We start from the raw sequence: 24,401 nt of genomic DNA, 5'->3' as shown, positions 1-24,401 counted from the left end.
GAACCATAACAAGAGAACAACGCCCAACATAGAAAAATTGAACACAAACAAGACTTCAAGATCTGATCATAGAAACAACAACGAAACATAAAAGAAACTCCAATCTGATCACAAAAAAAAGAATTAAACCAAATCAATGAATCGCTCAAATAGGGAAACAAATTGAACAAAAATCAAAACCTACAGTCAAATTGAACAAAAATCAAAACCTACAGTCGATGCCTCAAATCACATCAAAACACATGAAGGATAGCAATCACGAAACGCATGAAGGATAGCAATCACGAAATGCATGAAGGATCTAGCTAGCCATAATGAAAATTAGGGGTGGTTGCGGTTCGGTAACGAATTTTACTCAAACCGCAAACCGACCGACTATTTGCGGTTTGGTGATTGAAAAAAAATTTCACATTGCGTGAATCGGTCTCAATTAGCGGTTTAGTTCTCAAGCATTCACAAAAATATAAATTCACAACCTAAATAAATAAATACACAACCTCAATTTCTCAAATATATATAAATTCACAATCTCTTCAACTTCTCAAGCATTCACAACCTAAGAAAATTAAAGTTACAATTCCAAGCATTCCAATTAAAGTTAAACTTCTCAAGCATTCAATTCCAAATCCTTTAAAGTTATAAACCAAAAGGAAAATGCAAAGTAAAATGAATTAAAGTTACAACAAAAAAGAAAAATCCAATTCAAAGTTAATTAAAGTTACAAACTAAAAGGAAAATGTAATGCACCAATGTTACAAACTAAAGTTACAAACTCAAGTGTTGGTGGTGAGTGGATTTGAAGAACCCCGTTGTGTTGTTTGAGCACCAATGTTATCTACAAATAAAACAACATAGTTTAGTACATTTTATTATAAGAAGAAGCATAAATAACATTAGCATAAATAAACTAATTACTTACAAGTTGTCAAATGTTCCATTTCCTTGTAAAATTCAACTTTATCATCCGTGTAGCTAGGATAGTTTTGAAAATCAAATCACCGCAAATGCGGTTCATGCAAAGGTTTCATTGTAAATTGTCGGTTGGTTTTTGCGGTTTTTCAATTTTTCGGTTTAAAATGCCACCCCTAATGAAAATCAGAGAACGAAGAAAAGACCAGGGCGAAATAATAGAGAGCGCTTGAACAGAAACAAATATGAGGGCACAACATTGAAAAAAGAAAAATGCGAGCTAAATAGTGAAGAGGGTAAAAACGTAATTTAAAATACTAATTAAACATACCCTAAAGCCCTTGACAAGGCCCATTGACTTCAAGCTAAGAAAACTTTAAAAACATTTGATTTAAGTCCAAACCACCATTAAACCACTTGCAAATTATGTTTGTTTAATAATCTAATGTTAATGTTAGCCCTCAGCAGACAGCACAAGACTAAAGCAATTGAATTTTATGCAAATAATCTTATATGCTCAAGAAGCTTCTTTGGAACAAATCATAGGCAATCAGATAAAAGCTATACTTATATGAATAATCAACCCAATCCTAGTACTGAAAAGAAGAAAAGGAAATAATATTCTAGGTTGGGCATTTAGAACAGAGATCATTATCAAACAGTTTGCTACATTCCTTCAGCACTTTACAGCTGCCTACTCTAAAGTACCGAGGGTTTTTTCTTCGGGTAACCATATAATATCAACTCCTTCGCTGTCAAAATTTGGTCAAAACTAACAACTTACAGAATCCATGGAACCATAAAACTCACAAACTCAGGCAAATGCCACCTCAAAAAATGTTTCCCTCGTCTTGTTTTCCTCATGTATGAAACCACTCGACTCCCATAATAGGCTTAAAAACCACCTAATCCGTCAACCATGGCACTTGAAACTGTCCCAAGTTTACTGCTGCTGCTCATATATCTGCATATAAGTCTCAGAAAGGGCAACCATCTGGGGAAGAGTTTCTGAAACATGAAGATCCTGCATCTCATACCTGAAAACATTTCCAGATGTTAGCCCATACATACAGTTGCATTTCTCTTAGTTTACATTTATGCCAATAAGTATGGAATAGACTTACCATAATTCTTCTGACTTTCTCTGTACAAATGCCCTGTATGAACCTTCACCAGGTTTGCCATCATGAACAATGTTGGCAATCAAATCATACTTTGAATGCAATCTCTCATTCTCTTTTGGGGTTGGCAAGGGGATGTAGTCTTTCAATTCAAGGTTCTTCACAGGAAAGTTGACTGCAATAGGAATTACATCAGTTGGCAAAAGGTTGCACTTGATCAGGCAAGGATCCATGGCCTTAAATGATTATCCAAATGAAAATAACTCCAGAAACATGTAATCTCACCTAAAGTCGGATTCTTTTCCACAAAGAAGTTGTTCTTGGTAAATCGCCGCATGTGGAGAATAAGATACTGTGGTAATCGGGTGACTCGATACCTCATCCTTGCTATGCAAGGTCGGACCACTTCAATCACAGTCTCCCCATCAAATTTCTTCAAGATGTTGAACAGTGGGACCTAAACCATTACACACAAACTTTAAAAAATAATATTAAAACATTTTTAAAACAAAACTCAAAAAGAATTCTCATCATCAATTCTCTCTTCCCCACATACCATTTCTGGAATAAGGTGTAGTGATAGCATAGGTGTGCTATGAACATTTAAAAAGCGCACAATGCGAGACTGATGAGACATGAATAAAGTAAAGGGCATGCTTTGGCATCATTCAGGGCTCAGTTTAATATTCAAGAAAAATGGAGAACCAAATTGCTTGGCACAAAGAACAGTTGCTGTATTTCTAATTTGCAATTAGAACTTGAGTAACTATATACGTTATAGAACAGGAGCACAAAGACAGACTGAACCCCCATATTTAGATAATAAAAAATCAACTAGCCTCTATACAGACCAATGAAAATAAGGAATATATCCATCTTAACAGTCTACAAAGATATATAAATTACAGACTCCGCAAAGCAATCTAGTTACCTGGTCCACAAGTTGCGAACATAGAGGCAATGTATGTAATTGAAGCAAATTCCAACATGTTTTTATTCAGAAACATAAACATGGAAATTATGAGAAAGACATTAAAACCAATATAAAAAAAGGCAATTAAAGAATGAACTTCCAACACACTACTAAGACATAGGTACCTGGGGTATGATGTTTTTCTCCATAACATCTTTGAAAAGGGGTGGTGGGGGCAAATCCAATCCAAGCATTAAGAAAGGCATTTTGTAAGTTTCCTTGACAATGCCATTATTTTCAGTCACAACATCTGTATTCTGGTCATCACCATTTTCTTTCTTCTCAATACCTTTCTTAGGAATCTCCTTCACAACCTCCAGTTCCCCCTATCAGCACAGAACATTATATTTAGTCTAAAAAATACTGCAAGTTCAGTTGCAGCAACAGCAATACATTATAAAACGAACAAAGTAGATAAAGAATAAGAAAGAAAACCTGAAAGCACTCGTAGATGATGCTACTATCTTTCTTTGAAGTTCTAAGATCTGCATGCAGTGTATTAAGCAGCCATGACATGAATTCAACAGGGTCAGATTGCGCTCCTATTCGAAACCGTTTCTTACTGGCTTTCATAACTGCCTGCAGGAACTCATGCGGACTCACCTGTAGACATTAAAGATTTGACACATGTCCACTTTCATTCTTAACAACAATAACTAGAGACAAAAATATGGAGTCAACAAGGTCAAACCTGTCCTTTGAAGTTCCGTGCATGCCATATCTTTCTAGTGAGCTCCCCAAATCGATGAACAAGCGGAGACTTGCAATGTTGATAATTCTTAGGGATGAGGAAAAAGTTTCTTAGTGGAGTGACTCTCATTAAAGATTGAATTGTGACATTGACAAAATCAGTCTCCTTAATGTTATTGAGCCCCACCTGTTTTTTGAAAATTAAGAAAACAGAGGTAACAATAATTAGGACCCAAAATTAACACCTCGCTAGATATTGTTAAGACGTAAGTTGTTATGGAAGTGTATCCATCAGAGAGATCAATCACAAAATACGTCACCCTTGCACACATGAAAAGACAGTACTTAATGTGGTTCAACATAGGTTTGTCTAACCTTACATATGAGAGAGAATCTAACGGAACATAGAGAATTACAAAGATGTGAGAGTACTGCAGTAAACCAAAAACCACATTAGGTAAGGACTGAAATCATGCTTACTGGTTCTTTCTATACTCCATACAAGTCTATCAAAACTGTGAAACAACTCTATCGTAAGTCTAATTGTTGGCTAGCCACATTATAGATTCATAATAGCTCATTACTTATTTGGCAAGGAATAAAAATTCTTCTATCCCGAGTAACTTAAATGGGAACTCTAAAGTATTGAACAAGCACCAATTAGGAATTTGAAACATAATATCGAACTCATATGAATTGACAACAGCAGCAATAGAAGCATATATGGAATCTTGTGCAAGTGAGAACAAAAATCAGTACCATTCCAGGAAGGTAATCAGAACCATCAAGTGCCCTAGACCATTGCTTGTTTTTGTCAATCTGCTCAACTTGTTCCTCAGTAAACCTATATATAAAGAACCAAATGAATTCAAATCCTTTGTTTGCACATGCATACTTAAAAGGATACCCAAGGAAGGCTAGAAATTTAAAAAAAAAAAATACAAATCAAACCTCGGGTTCAGGACATGTCTAATGTCATCCAATGACGGGTCACTGATTTCATATCCATCGGGAAGGCAATAAACTTTCTCTGTTCGAAGATTGATATAAACATGGTGTCCAGCTTCAAGGCTATGAGTATATGCATGGGACTTCTTCCCTCTTCCTTGGTAATACTTCCCACAAACTAAACATGCATACACATTCAAATTTGACAGAGACAGAGAACAAAATTTTTCAAAATCAAAATCCAAAACCTGGACAAAGCAAAATCAAGCAATAGGTATCAATACAGTAGATGCTTTTGCAAGGATAATATACAGACAAGCTGGAATGCCATATTGTAACAACTTAGAATAGTAATATACCTGGCGATTAACAGCGTCAAGATATGGACAATCCTTCCTGACCTCAATTTCACGGCCCCGCCTGTAAAGTCCTTGTCCAAGATCATCAATATCATCTTCTTCTTCAATTTCAACCCCACTTTTTAGATCCCTTTGATTATCACCACCATCCCCTCTATAGTCATTAACAGGTGGCCTTCTATAGTTGTCCTCGTCATCCTCGTCGCCATAATTAAAACCAGGAAGAAGGAAGCCTTCAGAAGCAGGTGAAGGTGGTGAAGAGGAAGGAGATGAATGCCCATTCCGTTTTTGCCTCTTTGGGTCAGATTCAAACCCTTCCGCATTCACTCTAACACTATCTTCATGTTCCCTCTTAGAGGTCATAATACCTGAGCCCGTCACTCAATTCTTCAAACGATTCTCAAATTAGGGAAGAATCTCGGAAACCCTAGAAGCATATAACTCAGAAGTCAATAGAAAGACATAAAACAGTTCTAAAGTAGAAACCTGTAAAAGATAACAAATGCAAGAAAATAGTATACTGAAAGAAAACTTAGTTATTATATTCCGAGTTTTAAGAGCAAGAAAATAGCATAATGCTCCGTTTGGTTACCGAGAAAATGCGGGAAAATGAAAGAGATAAACAGTGTAAGATTATGTGTGTCAGGATTTTGCTTCGTTTTCTGGTCCGAAATAATTTGAAGCTATCTTGGAAATAGCTCGTGATTTGAAAATGCACAAAAAATGAGCTCGGTGAAGGATGTAGGATTACCTGGAAGAGAGAGTCATATGAGACCAAGGAAGGAAGGCTTATCAAAGAAACAGATTGGTCCATTATCACCAAAAAACTAACATTAATCAACAAAAACAGAAACTAAAGAATAAAAACATCCATAAGTAAATCATCCATACTAAAAACAGAAACTAAAAATTAAAAACAGCACCTAAACAAGCCATTAGAACCTAAAAACAGAAACTAATGAATAAAAACAGCCATAAGTAAATCATCCATACTGGAAACTGAAGGGAAAAATTAAAAACAGCCCCTAAACTAAAAAACAGGAAGAAAAAAAAAAGGAAACTAAAAAAAATTAATGAATAAAAGTGGTCGATCATTAGAAATCTTCATATACATGTACACACATACACAATGTTTCTTGAAATCTTTCTTCGCTTTTTACCAATTTTTACTTTAGCAAAGCATGCATCCCTGCTAACAATTCATCTACTTGCAGATGCCACTATACACAGAACAGAAGGCTAATTGGGATTCTTCAAGCATTCGAAAAAAACTTTTATGTGATATATATGCGCATGCACTGTGATAGAAATTGGGATTCTCTCTTCTTTTACGTATCGTTTTGGTTGCTTTTATGATATCTTTTGTTAACATTTCTCCAGGTTTGAAATGGTATTCCACTCTGATAGAAATTCAAAGGCTAGGGTTTGGACAAGAAAGAAAACAATTATAGCTGCCACTGATGAGGCCTGCTCTGCCGTAATCACTCGAAACTTTTTTCAGTGGAATAGAAGTATAACATTTATCTATATTTTTTTATCTTCTCTGCCCAACAAATTCAGGCTATTGAGAGAGAACCCTAATTCACAACCCCGATTTCATTCCACACAGAACCGTAATTACATCTTCAAAAATCATAAGGAAGAGACTCTTATCAAAGAGAGAGTGAACTGCTCTGCCTCTGAGATAGAGCTGAGAGAGGATGGATATGAGAGATAGTTAGAGGCAGAGGCCGGGTATCAAATTGGGCTGAGATGAGACGAGATGGAACTCACCTGAAATTGAGACAGGCGACGGCGAGAGGCTGTGAGAGGAGGAAGTGGAGCGGCGATGGCGATGGAAGAATTGGAGGCGCGCGGTTGTGACACAGTTTTTATATAAAAAATTGCCAAAATTTGCCCCACTTTCAAAAATGTCAATAAATTTTGGCTATTTTTGATAAAAACATGTTACGAGAGGAGTTTATACGAGAAACTGCATGATTAGGATCTGGTCTTTTATTTTGAAAAACAAATTGATTTCATTGATCCCAAATATTCCAGCAAGTTGCAAAAATCACACCACTTGATGGCACTAGAATTCTTAATAGCAATGAATAAAGTTGTGGCTTATTCTACTTCTTTCAGTCTTCAAATGCTTACCAACTAGCTATTAACAAGTTTGTTAAAAAGGGTCACAAGTTTGGTTGAAATTGCAAAAGTGAAACCAACATTTTTTTTTGGGGGGATAATTGTCGAAATGTCACCTGAACTTACACATTTGATTTTGTCATTTTTCAAAATCCAGTGATTTGTCATCAACACTATTCAATTTTCCATTTTTAAGGATATTTTAGTCTTTTTATTTTCACAAAATAAAAAAGAGAAAAAGAAACTTCTCTCTCTCCCACCCCAACCCCACCCATCCCCAAAACACATCGAACAGGACAGGAAACCCCCCTCTCTCTCTCTCTCTCTCTCTCTCTCTCTCTCTCTCTCTAACCATGTATAATAATTTTTTTTATAATAAATTTTCCATTTTTAAAATACCCTTGAAAATTGAAAAGACTAAAATACCCTTAAAAATATATGGAAAATTGGATAGTGTTATAGTCAAATAACAAATCATGGATTTTGAAAAATTAAAGTGACATTTCTCTTAAATTTTTCTTTAAAGTTTTCTTTAAAGCGACAAATTGAAATTAAAGTATAAGTTCATGTGACATGTCTACAAAAATCCTTTTTTATTGGACATTTTACTACCATTTGTGGCTCGGGCCTTATCTAACATTATGTACGAGGCTTACATGTTAGATGACCCAACGTAAGACAGCTAACTGAGTTGATCCAACGGTTAAGAGATAGAACCTCAAATATAAGGCCCACACTATAGAAATTCTTGTAGTAAAGGGAGAACGTTGATCAAAGTTCAAAAATAGGAAGCACATTCCAAGTGACCTCAAACTTAATGAGAATGTGATCTGTCCAAACCTTACCAAAATCAGGAAACAGCGGGAATGCACAGAATTTCGGATACAACAATGGGGCCTCTGACTAAGCATATTAACAGAATTCATCGGAGAAAGGAAACAGCTCTCTCTCTCTCTCTCCCTCCACTCCCCTCGCCCTCTGGCTGGAGGTGTTGCTGATTGCAAGTAGTTCAGTCCGTTTCTACTAACGTTCAGTATTACATTTGACAATGAGAACAATTAATGGCGGGCAGCAACGATGATACAAGCAGATAAGGACTGAACTTCCTAAAAAATGATACACGAAAACACTGCCTCCGCGGAAAGCTTCACTCCTCAATTGTCCATTCACAGAGAAGAAGAGTGAAAAACCACTACCTTAGTTCTCTGCAGGCAACACATCAGATCTACAGATATCCCTGCGACATAGTGGGCATACCCTGCATACCGGATACACATTAGCAATTTCCAGTATAAGTAGCACCAAAATATTAATACAAACCTAAAATGTCAACAACAAGAGGCATTGATATTTCAGGCATAAAGAAATTGAAATTAATTAAATGAACACTTCATAAAATAAAAAATCTTTCTATGGCAGTTCATATATTCTACAGTTACTTAACGTATCAATTTCCAATTCTTGGTCATTGAGATTAGCATTTTCATGACTTGAGCTTATGCTGTCATGGTTAAATTAGTTAGATCAGTTAGCTTATTACTTAGTAGCCATATTAGTTAGAGGGGTGGCCGGACAAAATGAATGGATTGTCTGAATAATAGCAACGGTGTATAACAATATCCATTGCAGAAATAGAATACAATCCTGATGCATCCTTTGGAAGAGTTTACATTATTGTTAGGCCAAAAAGGAAAACTGGCAGCTGCGACAAATATGAGCATCAACAAGAAAGAATTGAGAGGATTTGATATTTATTGGGGAAACAATGGAGCTAAGTGTTGCATTAGTTGCGAAAAACAACCTGACAAGCAGTGGCAGTGAGATACACAGTACTTGAGTTTCGGACAAAAAGATTTGAGTGACGGGTTCAAGTAGAGCTCAGAGAGGGAAATGGAGAAGTAAATCAAGGCAAGAACTTCTTGCCAATTATACAAGGAACATATGAAAGTGAAAAACCAATTAATAGTAGAAAGGAAAGAAGAAAGAGATGTTGAGAATGTTGAAGACTTATAGCTGTTGCCAGTTTGCTTAGATGATAGAGCTTGTGCATGCTGAGAATTCCCAGCAGTGAAAATGATGTCATAACCAAGTCCTTGCTGATACTCACCACCAGTACTTTCCTTCTATTCATTTAACGAAGTATACTTCAAAGCTCAAATCTCAAATACCCTTTCACTATTTAATTATAAGTACACAGAAAAAAGGTTTATTTTAAAAGAGCACCAAGGGAGCACAATCCAACTGAGTTCCATCGCTCCTTAAAATAATATTTCCCCCAATGACAAGCCGTTCAGGCCACATGACATTCCAAATTATGATTTGGGTGAGGCATCCCATAAGTAGCATCTAGGTAATACGTATTAAAGAAGTGCAAACTCCTATGTGACACTAAGAGAAAAAAGCAAATGTAAAATTCGATGGCACAAGTGCATGTACACATACTTATGAAATCTGTTCTAGTAAACATTCATGTTTGCAAGAACTTCTCGTTGATCCGTTCTAGCAAACATTCTGCTGGCAAAGAATATACTTGTTGAAACTATACAGACTTTAAAAAGAGGTAAATATTACAATTAAGAATAAACTTTAAAAACAAAATATTAATATTTCCAATACCTGGAACAAGACAAATTTAACTTCATTCCAAAGTTCCTATTAATAAATAAATTCATACTACACAACAACACAACATACAGTTCATAAAAATTCCCAAAATATAGCTGTGTTGAAAAAGGAAACTATTTTTTTGCACTGCATGAACGAGCCAAAAGACATGCACAGTTAAGGGGGGATAAGGTGGAATAGATCACTATTTAGCAGAAGACAAAAGTGGAAAGTTACTGGTCGGGTGATCACATTGAAAAATAATAATAATAAATTCCATTCTAGTAACGGAAAGGAATTTATACCTATGCAATTTCTTTTATTACATTGAGACTTGAACCTAGGACCTAAACATTTGCCCACCCTCCCCAATGACACTTGAGCTAAACCTCTTAGGCATGATATGCAGTCATACATCTGTCTGGTTTAATTCCAACTTATTATGAACCACCATTTTCCAACTTCAAGTTTATGTCACTGGTACTAGCATGTTTCAGGATCACGAAGTGCCAACTACCATACGAAAGCTACTAAACAAGCAAACAGACAGTGGACAAATTTTATACAGTGATTACTATTTTGAAATTTTCCAAGCCAGAACATATAAAATTTTATTGCAATAACACTCGCCATACTATCTTATTGTAGTCAATAAAGTGTATGTGCCCGTGTTTAAATAAGTCATATTAGACGATTTGAAAGAAGCAAGTTCATTCCAAACCTGTGAATCTCCTTGAGCCACTTGTCAATACAAGTTTTATGAAATTCATGATGGCAAGGCAGTACTCGCATTATGTCTCCTTCTTCGTACTCCACAAGGCATATGTAGCATCTGTTAGATTAAAGGATACACAAAGCAAAAGTTATTAAGATACTGCGATATTAAAGAGATGTAACTTACAATCTTTTTCCCAACCAAAATAATATATTTTGGAAAATAAAGACATTGCAACCATGTTATAGTCAGCCCACAAAAATGGTCCTTCTAAAGACTTCCATTTGTTTACCAAGAGAAATAAAGTACCAACAACAAAACAAGAATCATTAAATTCTAAATGTAATACAAAGGATGCAAGTTTATATAACATCCACATGCTACACGTGCTACTAAAAAATTGTCAGTACCAATTCCTAAACACGAATAATGTTTATTAAATTAGAGCTGAATAAAGAAAGATACAGATATGGTCTTAACCTAAAATGTATAAACCATTGTAATAGGACAATAAACTCATATAAAAGCCAAAAACATGTACCTAAAATGGCCCGAACTGGGAAAATAATATATATATATATATATTTTTTTCAAAAGGAGTAAACTTTATTCTCTTATTAACTACCAATATGAAAATTTATGTTTAAATACTCTAATATGTTGTGGCAACATGGAGTGATGACTATGATATGAAAAGCCAAAAGTATGTATCTAAAAATGGCCAGAATTGGGAAAATAAAATATTTTTTTCAAAGGAATAAGCTTTAAACTCTTATTAATTAAAAAAACAAAAAACAAAAATCTATGTATAAAACTCTAATATTTTGTCCAGTGCCTATAGCAAGTAAAGGAACAATTTCCCTAAGCTAAACATTCTTTTGCATCTGTAAAGAAATTGCTTGTAAAATAGACACTTTTGAAAAGTCACTGGCTGCTGAGAACATCATAAAAGCGCAAGGCAGATTAATTCTTGTAATCTGGAACAATACTGAATTAGGTCAGTCACCTCCTTCAGAGATACACAGTGAACTGAATGTCGAACATTAGATAGACTTGGATACTTACTGTGCAGCCTCCTCATACTGATGCTTTTGCAACTTGGAAAACAATTTGACAGGCAAAGATTCCACAACTTCAGTAGGAGCGGGAACAGATCCAATTGACGATACAGAAGGTCGAGAGGATAAAACCACAGATTGCTGGTGAATTTCATCCAGAACCTAATTAAATTACATAGAAACGGTTCAACTTATATAATTAATCAGGAAACTGGCTGACAAAAAGGTAATTGCATATCAACATTACCTCAAACAAAGCCTCAGCTAACATAACTATTCTTGATATGCTAGCCCTAGCACTATTGTCATCATTTGGACGGGCATCTCGGCTACTCGTACGACATGTACAACGACCCGTTCGCTGTTGACCAGATAAGATACAAGATCTCTCATGTCCAGACACGTTTTCAAAGCGGCTCCCTAATCTCTGAAGTGCACGAACCTACAAAATTTGCATGGGAATCAGTAAACCAAATAAGTTACATAAGGAAGTTCAGTAAATTATAAAATTTATATTGAAAAGTAAAAGGCATGAGAAAACGTCTCAAGAACAGATGGTTTTTTATAGAAGGAATAAATTTATGCTGTCACTTTTAGCAGAGTTCTGGACAAGTTATACCCAAACTAATCACCAGGAACAACGGACATAGTAATGTCTATAGAAAGGCAGCCAACTGGTTGGCAACCCTATACCACTATTCATGTATTGGTCAACTGGATTTGCAATAAGGGTAAGGTGGAAAATTTAATATAAAAAAATTGATTGTGTGAAAAGGATGTATCGGTCAACTGCCATTCATTGTTCTATAATCTCACCCAAAGCATAAAAAATAACAGTGTGAAACAGATACAAACCTGAGATCGTATTCTTCTCCTCCGCTCTAGGAAATTTGATCTGTGTTCAAGTAGATCATGATATCTAGCTTCTCTTGGTCTTGATGTTTCCACCTCATAGTCTTGGATGCTAAACAATGAACTAGACATATTGGATGGAGGATAACCAGACCCATTTTCAAAATTTACAGCATTGCCTTCAGGTGCCATTGTTCTTGTATCATCGCCTTGATTTGTATCTCTCACTTCTCCTTCTTGTTGCAAAGAAGAAAATGTTAAATCAGATAATGATGATCGACGAAGTACCCTGTCACGAAGTCTTCCAACACTTAAAGTTCTACTGAAACGAACATTCCGTTCAACAGGTTCCCGAGCACCTGGGCGTCTTTCAGAAGGTCTAGTTCTGTTGCTCCCTGTTTCATTATGATTTCTCGGAGAACACAAGTTTACACCAACCCCAATTATTGTACCGTTAGCATTTCTACCAACATCGTGTCTAGAAGAATTTGTCTGGTTATCTTGCAAGTTGTCAGAAAAACCACATCCCAGAGTATTTAATCCTATATTGTCAGAAGTCTCTTCATAAAAATGTGTTGCGCTCCTATTCATCTGTGACTGTGGAAGGTCACTGGCTTCTTGGCTTTCATCTCTATTTACAAAACTTCTAGCAGGTCTTGAATGCAGATGAAGTTCATCTTCGTTGTTCGGTATTGTGAGACTTGTTGGAGATAGAGGATTGGATGACCCTAAACTGGTTGCCCGACTTAATCTGAAGCTTACATTACCTGGAATGAAACTAAAACGAGAAAGGAAACGACTTGAAGGGTTCAAAGATGGAGCAGCAGCTTGGGCAGAGCTGCTACCAGCTCTGGAGGCAGTATCAGTGATACTAGCCTGACCCCATTCATTGAGCTGAACATTTGAAGATATACACGGAATTTCATCAGGTTGTTCAACGTTAACCTTTCTGAAACACTCAACCTTCGCATCATCTGGCTCTGTGTCATTCAAACTTGCACATGGAGCATTATTTCTAGTTTCTTTGTTCTGATGACCACATACCTAAAGCATGAGTTACACACTTCAGTTCCTTAAATAATTTTTGGCCAATTAACTGCACACCAGCAATATAAATAAATAAAAGTTTTAAATAACAACCTATCAGAAACATTCACCATATACATATGTTTGGTAGAGGAGAAAAAGTGAAGTCTAGTATCAGAAACATAGAAGCAACCATAGACAAAGAAAGTTCCAAGTGACGAGGCATATACTGCATCAACTTTTTATTATAAAGAAATATTATAGCCCAAACAATGGGAACTCCCCAGATAAAAAGCCTTAACATACACAGGACAAGGGGTTACCGGTTTTTGTGAGCCTGCAGTCACAAGAGTTATTCATGGGATCTCGTGGATAAATATCAAAGTTGGAAAAGTACGATGTGATTTTGTAATGTACAGGATAACCTATGTGTACGGAAGGCAGGCCCATCTTTGCAAAACATCTTTTGTGAGAAAACTTTCCTTAGTACACGTAAATATTAGGATTCGAGAGATAGCTGGATTTCATTCCAGTAGCCACCTTTCACAAAGCAGTCTTTGACAAGATAGCTACAATGTTTTTTAGGAAGAAACTTCTACATGTGGAACATTCATTCAATTAGGTCTGCACAGGAACTGAAGCAATATAACCAATGTTTCACAACAAGAATCCTCCTTTCTTTCCTATCTTTTCACTACACACCAAACATTAAAAAGAAAATGCAACTCTCCCATCTTCTTTTCGATCTTTGAAACTCCTATACCAACCTCGACACTAAATGTTTTAATTGAGAAGCATACAATTCAAAAAATTTGAAAAAAAAGTTGACTTGTACTCTTCAAAAGAACTCTCAGGGAGCAAAGTACCAAACAAACAAAACAGAGATTTGGGACCCAAAAATATATTATTGAATTAAAACAGCGGCAAAAAATTTATCTCTTTAAATATTACTTCACCAACTGATAATCTGATACCCGTTACAACAAACATAAATTAAAGAGGAAATAAGTATTCATTAAAAAAAAAAATTATCTTTTTGTTACTAAAGTCTATTGGCCGCATTTCACAAATAAAATTAAATAAACCCGAAATTATACCAACCAATTTTCCACATTGATGCTCAAAACCAAAGAGAAATAATGAAGAACTTGAAATGAACGGATAAAATGGAAATTAAAGCAAAAGGAGAGGGACCTTGTCGTCATTGTCGCTGTCGTGGGATCGAGATGTGGTTCCCAGACAAGACGACTTGAGCACTCTGCTGAATTTAGATTTGGATCGACGCCTCCGACCATTGCCACCAAACGACGACGTTGAAGAAGAAAATGAAGACGCCGTCGCTTTGCTCCCACCCGATCCCATCTCCCTCCTTCCTGGCTCTACCCACCCCTCCAAATCCAATGCCCTTAGTACTTCACCCTCAAAATGTGATTCAAATTACAGTACGAACCACACATTTGAGATCTGGATACATGGAGCGGGAGAAGCTGCAGCAGCAGGAATATCTGGTTTCCAATCACATTTACATTTGGAAAATAAAAGCAATAATTTTGAGACCAAGTAACTTACTTGCAGTTGCAGAGAGAGGAGAGAGAGATCGCAGATGCGGAAATGGGATGAAGGCCTTTTACAGGCTTTTAAGTTTTAAGCCAAAGCAACTTGTTTTATGTTTATGTTTAAAGTCGAAGTAAATTTGTGTCTGTTAGTCTTGGACTCTTTTTGAGAGGACGACATGAGAGCAGAAAGAGTGGCGTTCCCTCTGCCTACTTTTGTGCGATTCAAAATTGGTTTTTGGGCAACTGGATACTACTTGTTAGGCTTGGGCCAACTCCGACTTCTTTCAATCCAGAACAGGCCGAGACTGCAACTTTGGGCCATATACTGAATAATAATTTTTTACAAGCTTGTTGATATTGATGTCCTAATTTTTCACTAGCCTAACGAGAAAAGTCTTTGACTTACATACTAGTAGTCTCAAATTGAATCTATACGACAATGACTTAAGTAGTGTGTGTGTGAGGCAATCCTCATCCCTTGTAGTTTAGACTTGTATTAAAAGTAAAAATACTGACCAAAGGAGACTTAAGACCATCCAACAAAAATGGAGTCTGACTCTCAGAGTGCTATTCTTGCAGCTGAGGGTAGTAAGATCAACCGAAATGCTTGGGAACTTTTTCCCATTCTTAATGAAATCAGGAACTTTGGATCCCGGTTCTCTCATATAGGTTTGTTCATTTGTCTTAATAAAATTTGTTTCTTAAAAAAAAAATTACTTGATTGTTTAGTTTGATTAATTCATGCTTAGAATTATGGAACGATAAGAGGCAAGTAATAGAAAATTATCTTTTAGCATTATTTTCATCTTAAAAAAAATATCGAATTTTTACACTAAGACCCCTTGGGATAACAATCCTGGATCCGCCACTGCTCCAGGGTGAACCATTTTCATTCAAATTGGATGCATTGCATCTTATAAGCCTTCTTTTAAGCAACCTTAGTACCTATAACAGAATTTTGATGGCATTGAGTGGTTGGCTCTGCTACCTCATACCAAAGCTTCAGATGGCCCTAATGTTCTATCCAAAGCTCTCCTTCTTTGCTGGCAGATCTGGGAAGCTAGAAACAATTATATTTTTAAAGATATTGTGCCGCACCCAGCTAGAGCCCTTCTTATGGCTGGGCGCCTCAGGTTGGATTACTAGAAAATTAATTCATGCCTCCTCAGAAGTCCAATGGGTTAATTAACATAAAGTGGACAGCCTCCACCTCTGGACTGGATTAAAGTAAATTTTGATGGTTCGGTGCGTGGTAATTTGGCTGCAACTGGTTTTGTGATTCGTGACTAGAATGGTAATGTTCGGTTAGCTGGTGCTAAAAACTCAGGTCAAGTGTCAATTACAGTTGCGGAGTGTTTAGCTCTTCGGGATGGCCTGGCCTATGCCATTCATAATGGTTGGAGGAAGATCCTGGTGGAAGGCGATTCAAAGCTTATCATTGATTGTGTCAACAATGTGGTTTCGGTTCCTTGGAGCATCAGTCTCCTTGTGCAAGACATTCGAGTGCTGAGTTCTTATTGCGAAGAGATTTCTTTTCAGCACATCTTTCGGGAGGCTGATTTTACTACAGATGTTGTTGCTAGTTTAGGCCATAATCTTGCCCCTTCCCGGCTGTGGGATCATGGGCTTCCTCTAAGTTGTTTGGTTCCATTTTATTTTAGACTTGGTGGGGCCTGCGTGCCCACGCGGTTTCCGGTTGTGGTTTATTTTCGTTTTCCTTATATATATAAAATATATAAAATAAAATAAAATAAAAGCACGTTATGATTAGAAGAGTAATTTCTTTCATGATGTTGTGACAACTCTGGTGTGATCATTATTATCATCTCTGGGCTTGTTGAACTAAATGATGCCAATATCATGTACCATACATTGTTTGTAACTTGAATTAAAACATAAGCAGAAATTATATTCCCAAGTCCTATAACATAGCAGTCGGATTTCAAACAAGCATGGTAAACTTAAAAAAGGCTGGTGATAAAAGCATCATTGATTTGAACACGCATAAAGAATTTTCAAGGTTCCAGAGTGAAAAGTGTTGCCTAATTGATGCATTCTTCGATTTTCACAAGAATATTTCAGTGACAATATGGTTATTATAAGGGTATTCCCTACACTACTTGCTTTATGAGGTGGTGCATATGGGAAAGCCATCATGTCCTAAGACTCTTTTTTCGGGAGGGAATGTCCAAGGGGTTGTTGAATCAATTGATGCTGGTATTATTTCTAACCTGTGTTGCATCGTTACTGGGGTTGAGCATGGCAGTCTGAGCATGTATAAGAAAGGTACACGGAGTATTTACGGTCACAAAATATTTGAGCTTCATTGCACCATCAGCTGTTTGAAACCACAGATGCATGAACAGCCTGATTTTGTCAGCAGGAACTGTATTAGCTTTTGTTGCCTCAATGTCAATCCGATTACATCCTATTTGGCATTACATTTCCCTAAATTTGGTCTAAGTAATTATTCGGCACAAAACCGGCAATCAAGATAAGCCTTTCAGTTGTAATGCAGAAATGCAGTGTGGTGTCTTCGGACCAGAACTCAATTATCTTAGTTCCAACTTCACTTTATCCATCTATTTTCTGTGTTGTTTATCGCTGGGATTCCGTTTCTACTGTGTGGTTTGGCACTGTTTTAGCCGCTGGACAGCAGCTTATCACTACTGCCCCGCATCAGTAAGCATAATGATAAAATTATTATAATTATTGTGGCAACATAATAGTGGCAAGTGATGAAAAACAAAACAGAATAATTAATCAAGACATATTCAAGGTGCCAGAGAATATCACACTAAAAACTTACACTATCTTTTTGACAAAGTTACAGATTCTTTCGAGTTAATTGCCACGCAAACTGATCAACAGCCACCATAGCACGAGATGCTGAGCCAATAGAACCATCGTACCTGCATGAATGAATTATAATTCACAACAAATTATCACAAATCTCTTGAAAAATATACATTATTTGAGTTTCACATTCTGTACATATTACAGTCACATCCCAAACCTCATTTCAGTGCTTAAAGTAAAAATTACAGCCGGTAAGTGCTTACAATGCAACCAAGAGAAATGCTGCTGTATGCATAACGATAGCGCCTTCACCAGTAGATTTTGATGTGTTCATGCACCTTGCACAGAACCAATTCTCATGAATTGATGTCACTATATCTGTCATAATAATTAGATCTAGTAAAACTCACCACAATTAGATCTCAAAGCATAAATCACTGTAGATGGGATCTGAAGGATGCAATTAGGAGCCGTAAAATTATTTTTTTTTTTTTTTAAAAGACGCGTATAGAAGCAAATCAGTCCTAAGATGCATATATGAGCAGTTCTCATGAACTGATGCAACATCTATCATAATATGTGCAACCTTTTTTGCATTTCTGCAGCAGTTTTCTGTTGTCGTCAAAAGCTCATTTATTGTAGTGAAAGAACACTTATTGTCAAGATATTGAAAACCTGCTGTAAAATTTCATGATCTAAACTGAAAGACAACTTTACAGGATTCAGTAGTACCATATAAGGCCACTTTAAATCCCTAAAAAATGTAATAAGGAATACAAAACCATATGCCCCTCCAAATCCTCCAGTTAAACAGACAGTTATTACTTATTAAACACAGTAATTGTGGTAATTGCAGCCACATTAAGAACTTACATTGGTTTGGTCCAATAATGAAGCTCTCAGTCTGGAGCTTGTCACATTTGATGAAATCAATGAATTGACTCAATTCGATGGGATTCACTTTTATCCCTTCTTCTTCTGCGCTGCATGTATACAATCAAGCCTTCAGGTACAGTGCTTCCAAACAGAACAAAATGATAAGCATCATACATTTAAGTAAAATTTTCTCTTGGCCAAATCAAACAGAAAGCAACTATAGATGTAAGGATTACTGTTCCCTATCATTATTTCTGAAAGAAGGTACACATACAAAACATGACAGGCAAACTTGAATGTAAGCATATTGACATGCAAGCCCAGTTTTTTAAGCATTCAACAATATGTATTGAGTTTTAGTCTGAACTCCAAATTGATGCAACTCTTGGTAGACTGGTTTACGTGGATCCCAAGCATATAAAACACGAAAAGGCAACATTTTTACTTTAAAATTAGGATTTTATATCAGAATTTAAAACACTATTAAACACTTTGGGGAAAATTTTAACCTAAATAGCCAAATAATAATGATAATAATAATAATAACAAATGTATATATCTAAAATAAAAATTCACAACTCTTGGAAAACTCCACTAGAGAGTAGACTGTTTGACAACTATACTGCACAGCTTGATACCAACTATCAAGAAGATCAGTACTATTGCTTAATTCACTTTTCATCTGCAGTTGATGAACTTAAGAACAATGATATTTATCTTCCTTAATTTTCCCTTGTTTAATAGTTCACTCATCATCAGCCCCAATCTCAGGCTTTTCCCGATATTCAATTGGTATCACTGCCTGTCATGAGAAGTTCTAATCCTTGCAATTCCTCTTCAAAACTCAAAACTTCCATTAAGACTCTTCTTTGTGTTATGAAAATTCAAATTTATACCCCCAAATACATCTAGAAGCATCTAAAATACATCCATGAGAAGAGAACCGTAGCATCTTGATATATATGTAAAAAAAAGTAACATGTACAGCAAAACCTATTTGCACATATCAACTTCCAATTTGACTGCTAACCACAGGCACCATCAAACGAAATTTCCCAATGAATTTCTCCATACATATATGCATATAGGAAATAGGCCATATAAAAAGTTCTATGAGGGATATTTTTTTCGATTAATCCATGACATTTGAACTTATAAATGTAATAATGGATACAAGTAGCAAAGCTGAATTTGTCCTAGTGTATTCACATATCTTTTTGGTTTTCCTTGAAAATAAAAAATGGGCAGGTGTAGCAAATGAATTAATGGTGAAGAAGGGAAAAAGAACAAAAAGATTGACTCATTGGTGCTGAAGAAGGTACGATGATCAAGCTAACAAGTCAACTTAAATCAATCTAAAATTTTACAACATGACATAATGTCTGTACCTATTGAGTGGTCCAAAAGTATAGACCTGAAACAAGCCTATGGCTCAAACATCATATATATCTCAAAGATAAAACCTAAATTGGGGTTGAAGGGAATATGAAGCACGGTTGTCGAAAACCACTTTGACATCTAGACTACAGAGGAAAGAAAGCAATTTTCCTGAAAGCTACGAAGACAAAGGTTCCTGAAAGTATAATGCCAACTTTGTGAAAGGTTAACACATATAGCATGACACTCACATTGAGAGAGAAGGATGGAATCGAATTGCAGAATGATAACATTACAAATTCTCCCCTCAAATATCACATATCTTATGTTAATTCATCTATATTAGAAACACCAAACAAGATGCTTTTAACCTGATCCTTCCAGAATAGGTCACCCACTTATCAAAGTCATCAAAAGCTGGGCTTTATTAGTGTAATATATTAAAGAAAGTAAAGAAAAGTTGCAGTGGTAATAATCAACCCCTGCTCATGACACTAGCAAAAGTTTTACTAAACACATCCTAAAACTAGCCCCCAATAAAGAGTCCAATATTTGAACCAAATAAAACCATTTCAGTTAATCATATTGTCCTCTCCTTCTATAGCCAGCCCCTTTCCACTTTTATTTTATAAAGATAATTCATAAACTGAAGATTCAACTATAAATACAAAATTTGAAATAAATTGTACACAAGCATCAATTAATCTCTGGAATTGGATGAACAATTTGGACTTGTAACCTTTAAATTGAACCCATCAGAAAGACGCATTATACTACAATCTTGCTTGAACATAGGTCCATTGCCAAAACCCAAAAACAAAAAATATTAAAGGGGCGCATGAGTTTGAATTTGAATCTGACTTACATAGTAGACAACAAGCGAGACGGACCAGTTGGGTCATAGTTGATCAATATAGCTGCTTTTAATGGCTTATCTGCAACATTTCAATTGCATGAAAACCAAAATATACAGACTTATCGGGAACATATGCACAGACAGGCGAGGCTCTGCAGGCGGCACTCACCAGAGCCGATATTGGGAGAAGCCCACTTGTCCCAAGCTTTATGTACAAAACCCCAATCCATTTCGTCAACTTGGAATGATCGTAAAACTCTGATGCTCTCCTGCTCTGTGGTTATGTTGGAGCATCACCAACAGTAGTAGCAAATAAAACTCTTCAAATTGAAGTTTGTTCACCTACTTGAATAATTTTTGCTCAAATAGATTCTTCAATTCAATTAATATAATATCATAGGAAAAATATAAAAAATATGAAAACATGTGAAAAATATCTATGTATTTATTATACGAAAAGAAAAAAATACATGTCAATAACATTTTTGGGAGATTTTATTGGCACCCCATTATTTGCTCTTTGCACCTCATACTAATTTTAAACATGAATAACTTATTTTATCCTTATACATAATTATCGTTAGGACAAAAAAAAATTAAAATTAAAGATTCAAAATTGCTCACTACACCCCACATATGTTTCATGCAACCCTAGTTTGACTTTTTTCTCAAACCATCACATTCTTACAACTCTAACAAGATTTATATGTTTATATTGGTGAAAAAATATCTTGTATTTATTTCATGAATGGTGAGATTGAAGTTAGAGAGGCTTCAAATGAGGTATGAGTTTATTTTTTGGCATTTTGCAAAGTTTAGTATTTCATGATGGTTGTTGGTTGCGTTCAGCATATCATTACCAAACTCGATAGGTAAATTCGATGGGATGCCACCGAAACATTGCACCTATTTCGGTTGTGTTTGACCGATCATGAACTTAATATGAGGTGGAGATCCACCGTAACATGGAACGTTGTTCAGTTTATTATAGAAATTTTACCTGCATTGGCAACGAACCGAAATTATTTATTTATTTTTTTAGTAACTTATTGTCGACTACAAATTTAATGCAAGCTATTTTGATCTTACTCCTCATTGAAAGAACAAAAACAAGGTGACACCCCTACTGAAGGCAACAGTGTGGGAACAAAATGTGTAATGGATTATAGTGACTAATTCACAATTATTCGATAATTATTTTGAGTTTTTTTTTTTTTTTGTCTGAAATCCTTTTTAGTATCATTAACGTGACATTAATGTTTCAAATTTTATCTTTAAAATAACATGACTTTTATGTATAGATATTCAATGGTAGAGATGCATTACTTAGATGGGTTCGTGCACAAGGAAGAATGAATAATATTGTCATTATAATTAAAAGGTCTGATTATGGAGGTGAGGGCAAAATGAGACCTCAAGTAATACTTGCTTGTGAGAGGACTCGGTAACTATAAGTCTTGCAAAGTCTAGTGAGACAACTGATATAAGGTCGGATGCAAATAGTGATATGAAAAAATGCATGTCAATAACATTTTGGGTGATTTTATTGGCACCCCATTATTTACTCTTTGCACCCCATACAAATATTAAACATAACATAACCTATTTTACCCTTGTACATAATTACCGTTAAGGATAAAAAAAAAATTTAAAATAAAAATTAAATTTACTCACTACACTCACACATATGTTCCTTGCAACCCTAATTAGACTTTTTTCTCAAACCATCATGTTCCTTCAACCCTAACGAGGTTTATACGCTTATATTGATGAAAAAATATCTTGTATTTATTCATGAATGATGAGACTGAAGTTAGAGAGGCTTCGAATGAGATATGAGTTTATTTTTTGGAGTTTTTCAAGTTTAGGATTTCACGATGGTCGTTGGTTGCATTCAGCTCACCAGTACCGAACACAATAAGTAAATTCGGAGGGATGCCACCGAAACATTATTAGCGAGATCCTAATGTAATTAGGAGATTTACTTCCTAGTATCTTAGGATTCTATTTCTTTTCTTTTTGTATAGATATTATGTAATTAGGACTTTATCTTATTTCCTAGTATAACCCTACTAGGGTTTGTAACCTTGTATTATAAATACCTTCTTTTGGAGAATGAAATACAACTTGAAAATATTATACCCATATTGTTTGACTTGGTATCAGAGCCGACTTTATAGTGACTTGTGTGTTGTGCCCACTTGTTTTCTACTGTGTGCCCTAATTTCTTTTAGGGTTTTCTCTTGTGCCCATGCATGTACCTTGTTTGTCGTATCTGCTTCGTGTTGTGTTTCCGTTGTGCCCTTGTCGTGTCGTGTTTATCGATATCTGCTTCGTGTTGTGTTTCCGTTGCTATCATGGGTGACGCTTCCAAAATTGTGTCGTATTTAGGTTAATTACCATAAACCAAGACTTATATTATGCATTCTATTGTTACAGTAAACATGACTTACCTAGTTATTCCAAATTACAATTGCTATGTGAGTTTTAAAACTTGTAAGTAAATATGGATCAATGGGATCTAATCGAGATGGACTCAGTATAAGCTCGACATCTACCTCAACATTACTATCATGAGTAGCAGCTACATCTTCAACCTCTATAGTATCCTTAAAGTGGTATGGGGTCCATGTTGGGGCTAGTCCACTTGATGGGATAACCTCGCCACTTTATATCTCTTCGTTTGAGGCTGTGGGATGTTGTCTATCAGGTCGAGATGATAAAGCCTCAGTAGCACCTCTCTTAGAGTCCTCTTCATATCTAAAAAACACAATATTAAGTATGAACTTAGTAACGGATTCGGTAAATGATCACTGAAACAAGAAATGAATTCAGTATACTACCACTGAAAAACGAAACAAATTCGGTGAAGTACCACCAAAAAAATGAAACATATTCGATGGACTATCACTAAAAAAACGAAAACACATTCGATGGACTACCACCTGAAACAAGGTAACGATTTTGGTGGGATTTACACAAGGTAAGTTAAGGAATGGGGTTTATGAGGGCAATTTAGGAAGAAAAAATAGGGTGTAGTTAGTAATTTTATATTTTACTAAAATTTTCAGTAGGGTGTAAAGAGAATGTGAGGTACAAAAAGCAAATTTTGGAGTGCCAATAAAATCACCTCGATAAATTTTGTATGAAGAAACTAAATTCTATACTTATTATATATTTTGATCTTATGCTTGTAATCAAAGCTAAGCACTAATGACAGGAAACCAAGCATGAGTGCACTTGTGCATTTTATTGGAAGTTTTCGTATTGATGATGCACAAAATCGTATATACAAATAAGGATAGTGATAATGCCCAAAAAATATTAAGTAAAAGATGATGTCATAGTTGTTGATGGTCCTGAATTATTGGCGGATAAAAGAAATTCAATAAATGTTTTTTCTTAAAATAAAATAATAAAAATTGTCAGCGCCAAAATGAAAACCACCACGACTTGCTCGTGTCATGCGATTCAAATTTCTTGGCGTTGAAAAAGTGTTCAAAACAATCATGTCCTTGGTCCATCAAGACCCTTTTATGTTTCTTGGCGTTCGTC

At 35.6% G+C, this 24,401-nt stretch overlaps 3 protein-coding genes across 7 annotated transcripts; all 3 read right to left on the bottom strand.

The window, feature by feature from the left end:
- Positions 1–1,452: 1,452 nt before the first annotated feature.
- LOC103336756 (uncharacterized) lies at positions 1,453–6,988 on the bottom strand. 3 transcript variants are annotated; one of them, XM_089041753.1, is made up of 10 exons: positions 5,752–6,988; positions 5,001–5,427; positions 4,645–4,889; positions 4,453–4,537; positions 3,695–3,880; positions 3,439–3,606; positions 3,129–3,329; positions 2,316–2,487; positions 2,034–2,205; positions 1,453–1,946 (listed from the first exon to the last, which is right to left on the bottom strand). In XM_089041753.1, the coding sequence occupies exons 2-10, from the start codon at positions 5,361–5,363 to the stop codon at positions 1,853–1,855; spliced, it is 1,686 nt and encodes a 561-aa protein (XP_088897879.1). In that variant the 5' UTR covers positions 5,364–5,427; positions 5,752–6,988; the 3' UTR covers positions 1,453–1,852. The 3 variants fall into 3 exon arrangements, with proteins under 3 accessions (XP_088897879.1, XP_016651419.2, XP_088897878.1); XM_016795933.2 differs by having other exon boundaries at positions 6,774–6,988; XM_089041752.1 differs by having other exon boundaries at positions 5,001–6,690; positions 6,774–6,987.
- A 912-nt stretch (positions 6,989–7,900) lies between these two features.
- Positions 7,901–15,148, bottom strand: LOC103336702 (RING/U-box superfamily protein). The gene is made up of 7 exons (XM_089055743.1): positions 14,952–15,148; positions 14,577–14,869; positions 12,360–13,400; positions 11,752–11,946; positions 11,512–11,666; positions 10,453–10,563; positions 7,901–8,385 (listed from the first exon to the last, which is right to left on the bottom strand). The coding sequence occupies exons 2-7, from the start codon at positions 14,742–14,744 to the stop codon at positions 8,325–8,327; spliced, it is 1,731 nt and encodes a 576-aa protein (XP_088911869.1). The 5' UTR covers positions 14,745–14,869; positions 14,952–15,148; the 3' UTR covers positions 7,901–8,324.
- A 1,679-nt stretch (positions 15,149–16,827) lies between these two features.
- Positions 16,828–21,185, bottom strand: LOC103336700 (Profilin family protein). 3 transcript variants are annotated; one of them, XM_008239796.2, is made up of 6 exons: positions 21,016–21,185; positions 20,856–20,925; positions 18,611–18,720; positions 18,001–18,115; positions 17,748–17,850; positions 16,828–17,305 (listed from the first exon to the last, which is right to left on the bottom strand). In XM_008239796.2, the coding sequence occupies exons 1-5, from the start codon at positions 21,074–21,076 to the stop codon at positions 17,766–17,768; spliced, it is 441 nt and encodes a 146-aa protein (XP_008238018.1). In that variant the 5' UTR covers positions 21,077–21,185; the 3' UTR covers positions 16,828–17,305; positions 17,748–17,765. The 3 variants fall into 3 exon arrangements, with proteins under 3 accessions (XP_008238018.1, XP_008238019.1, XP_008238017.1); XM_008239797.3 differs by lacking the exon at positions 16,828–17,305 and adding an exon at positions 17,466–17,607; XM_008239795.3 differs by lacking the exon at positions 16,828–17,305 and having other exon boundaries at positions 17,680–17,850.
- Between the last annotated feature and the right edge of the window lie 3,216 nt (positions 21,186–24,401).

Source organism: Prunus mume, linkage group LG7 (assembly GCF_029339155.1).
Source record: "Prunus mume cultivar Tortuosa linkage group LG7, ASM2933915v1, whole genome shotgun sequence".
NCBI classification, from domain to species: Eukaryota; Viridiplantae; Streptophyta; class Magnoliopsida; order Rosales; family Rosaceae; genus Prunus; species Prunus mume.
This window is presented reverse-complemented; position numbering and strand designations above follow the sequence as displayed.

Coding starts and splice junctions, on each gene's coding strand:
- LOC103336756 (XM_089041753.1), bottom strand. CDS start 5,363: ATGACCTCTAAGAGGGAACATGAAGATAGTGTTAGAGTGAATGCGGAA. Junction 3,607..3,694: donor CACGGAACTTCAAAGGACAG/GTTTGACCTTGT, acceptor TAATGTCTACAG/GTGAGTCCGCATGAGTTCCT. Junction 1,947..2,033: donor AGAAAGTCAGAAGAATTATG/GTAAGTCTATTC, acceptor AAATGTTTTCAG/GTATGAGATGCAGGATCTTC.
- LOC103336700 (XM_008239796.2), bottom strand. CDS start 21,076: ATGGATTGGGGTTTTGTACATAAAGCTTGGGACAAGTGGGCTTCTCCC. Junction 20,926..21,015: donor TTCTCCCAATATCGGCTCTG/GTGAGTGCCGCC, acceptor GAAATGTTGCAG/ATAAGCCATTAAAAGCAGCT. Junction 18,116..18,610: donor CATTATTGGACCAAACCAAT/GTAAGTTCTTAA, acceptor TTATTATGACAG/ATATAGTGACATCAATTCAT.
- LOC103336702 (XM_089055743.1), bottom strand. CDS start 14,744: ATGGGATCGGGTGGGAGCAAAGCGACGGCGTCTTCATTTTCTTCTTCA. Junction 13,401..14,576: donor ACAGCGACAATGACGACAAG/GTCCCTCTCCTT, acceptor CTCATGCTTTAG/GTATGTGGTCATCAGAACAA. Junction 10,564..11,511: donor CAGTATGAGGAGGCTGCACA/GTAAGTATCCAA, acceptor TTAATCTAACAG/ATGCTACATATGCCTTGTGG.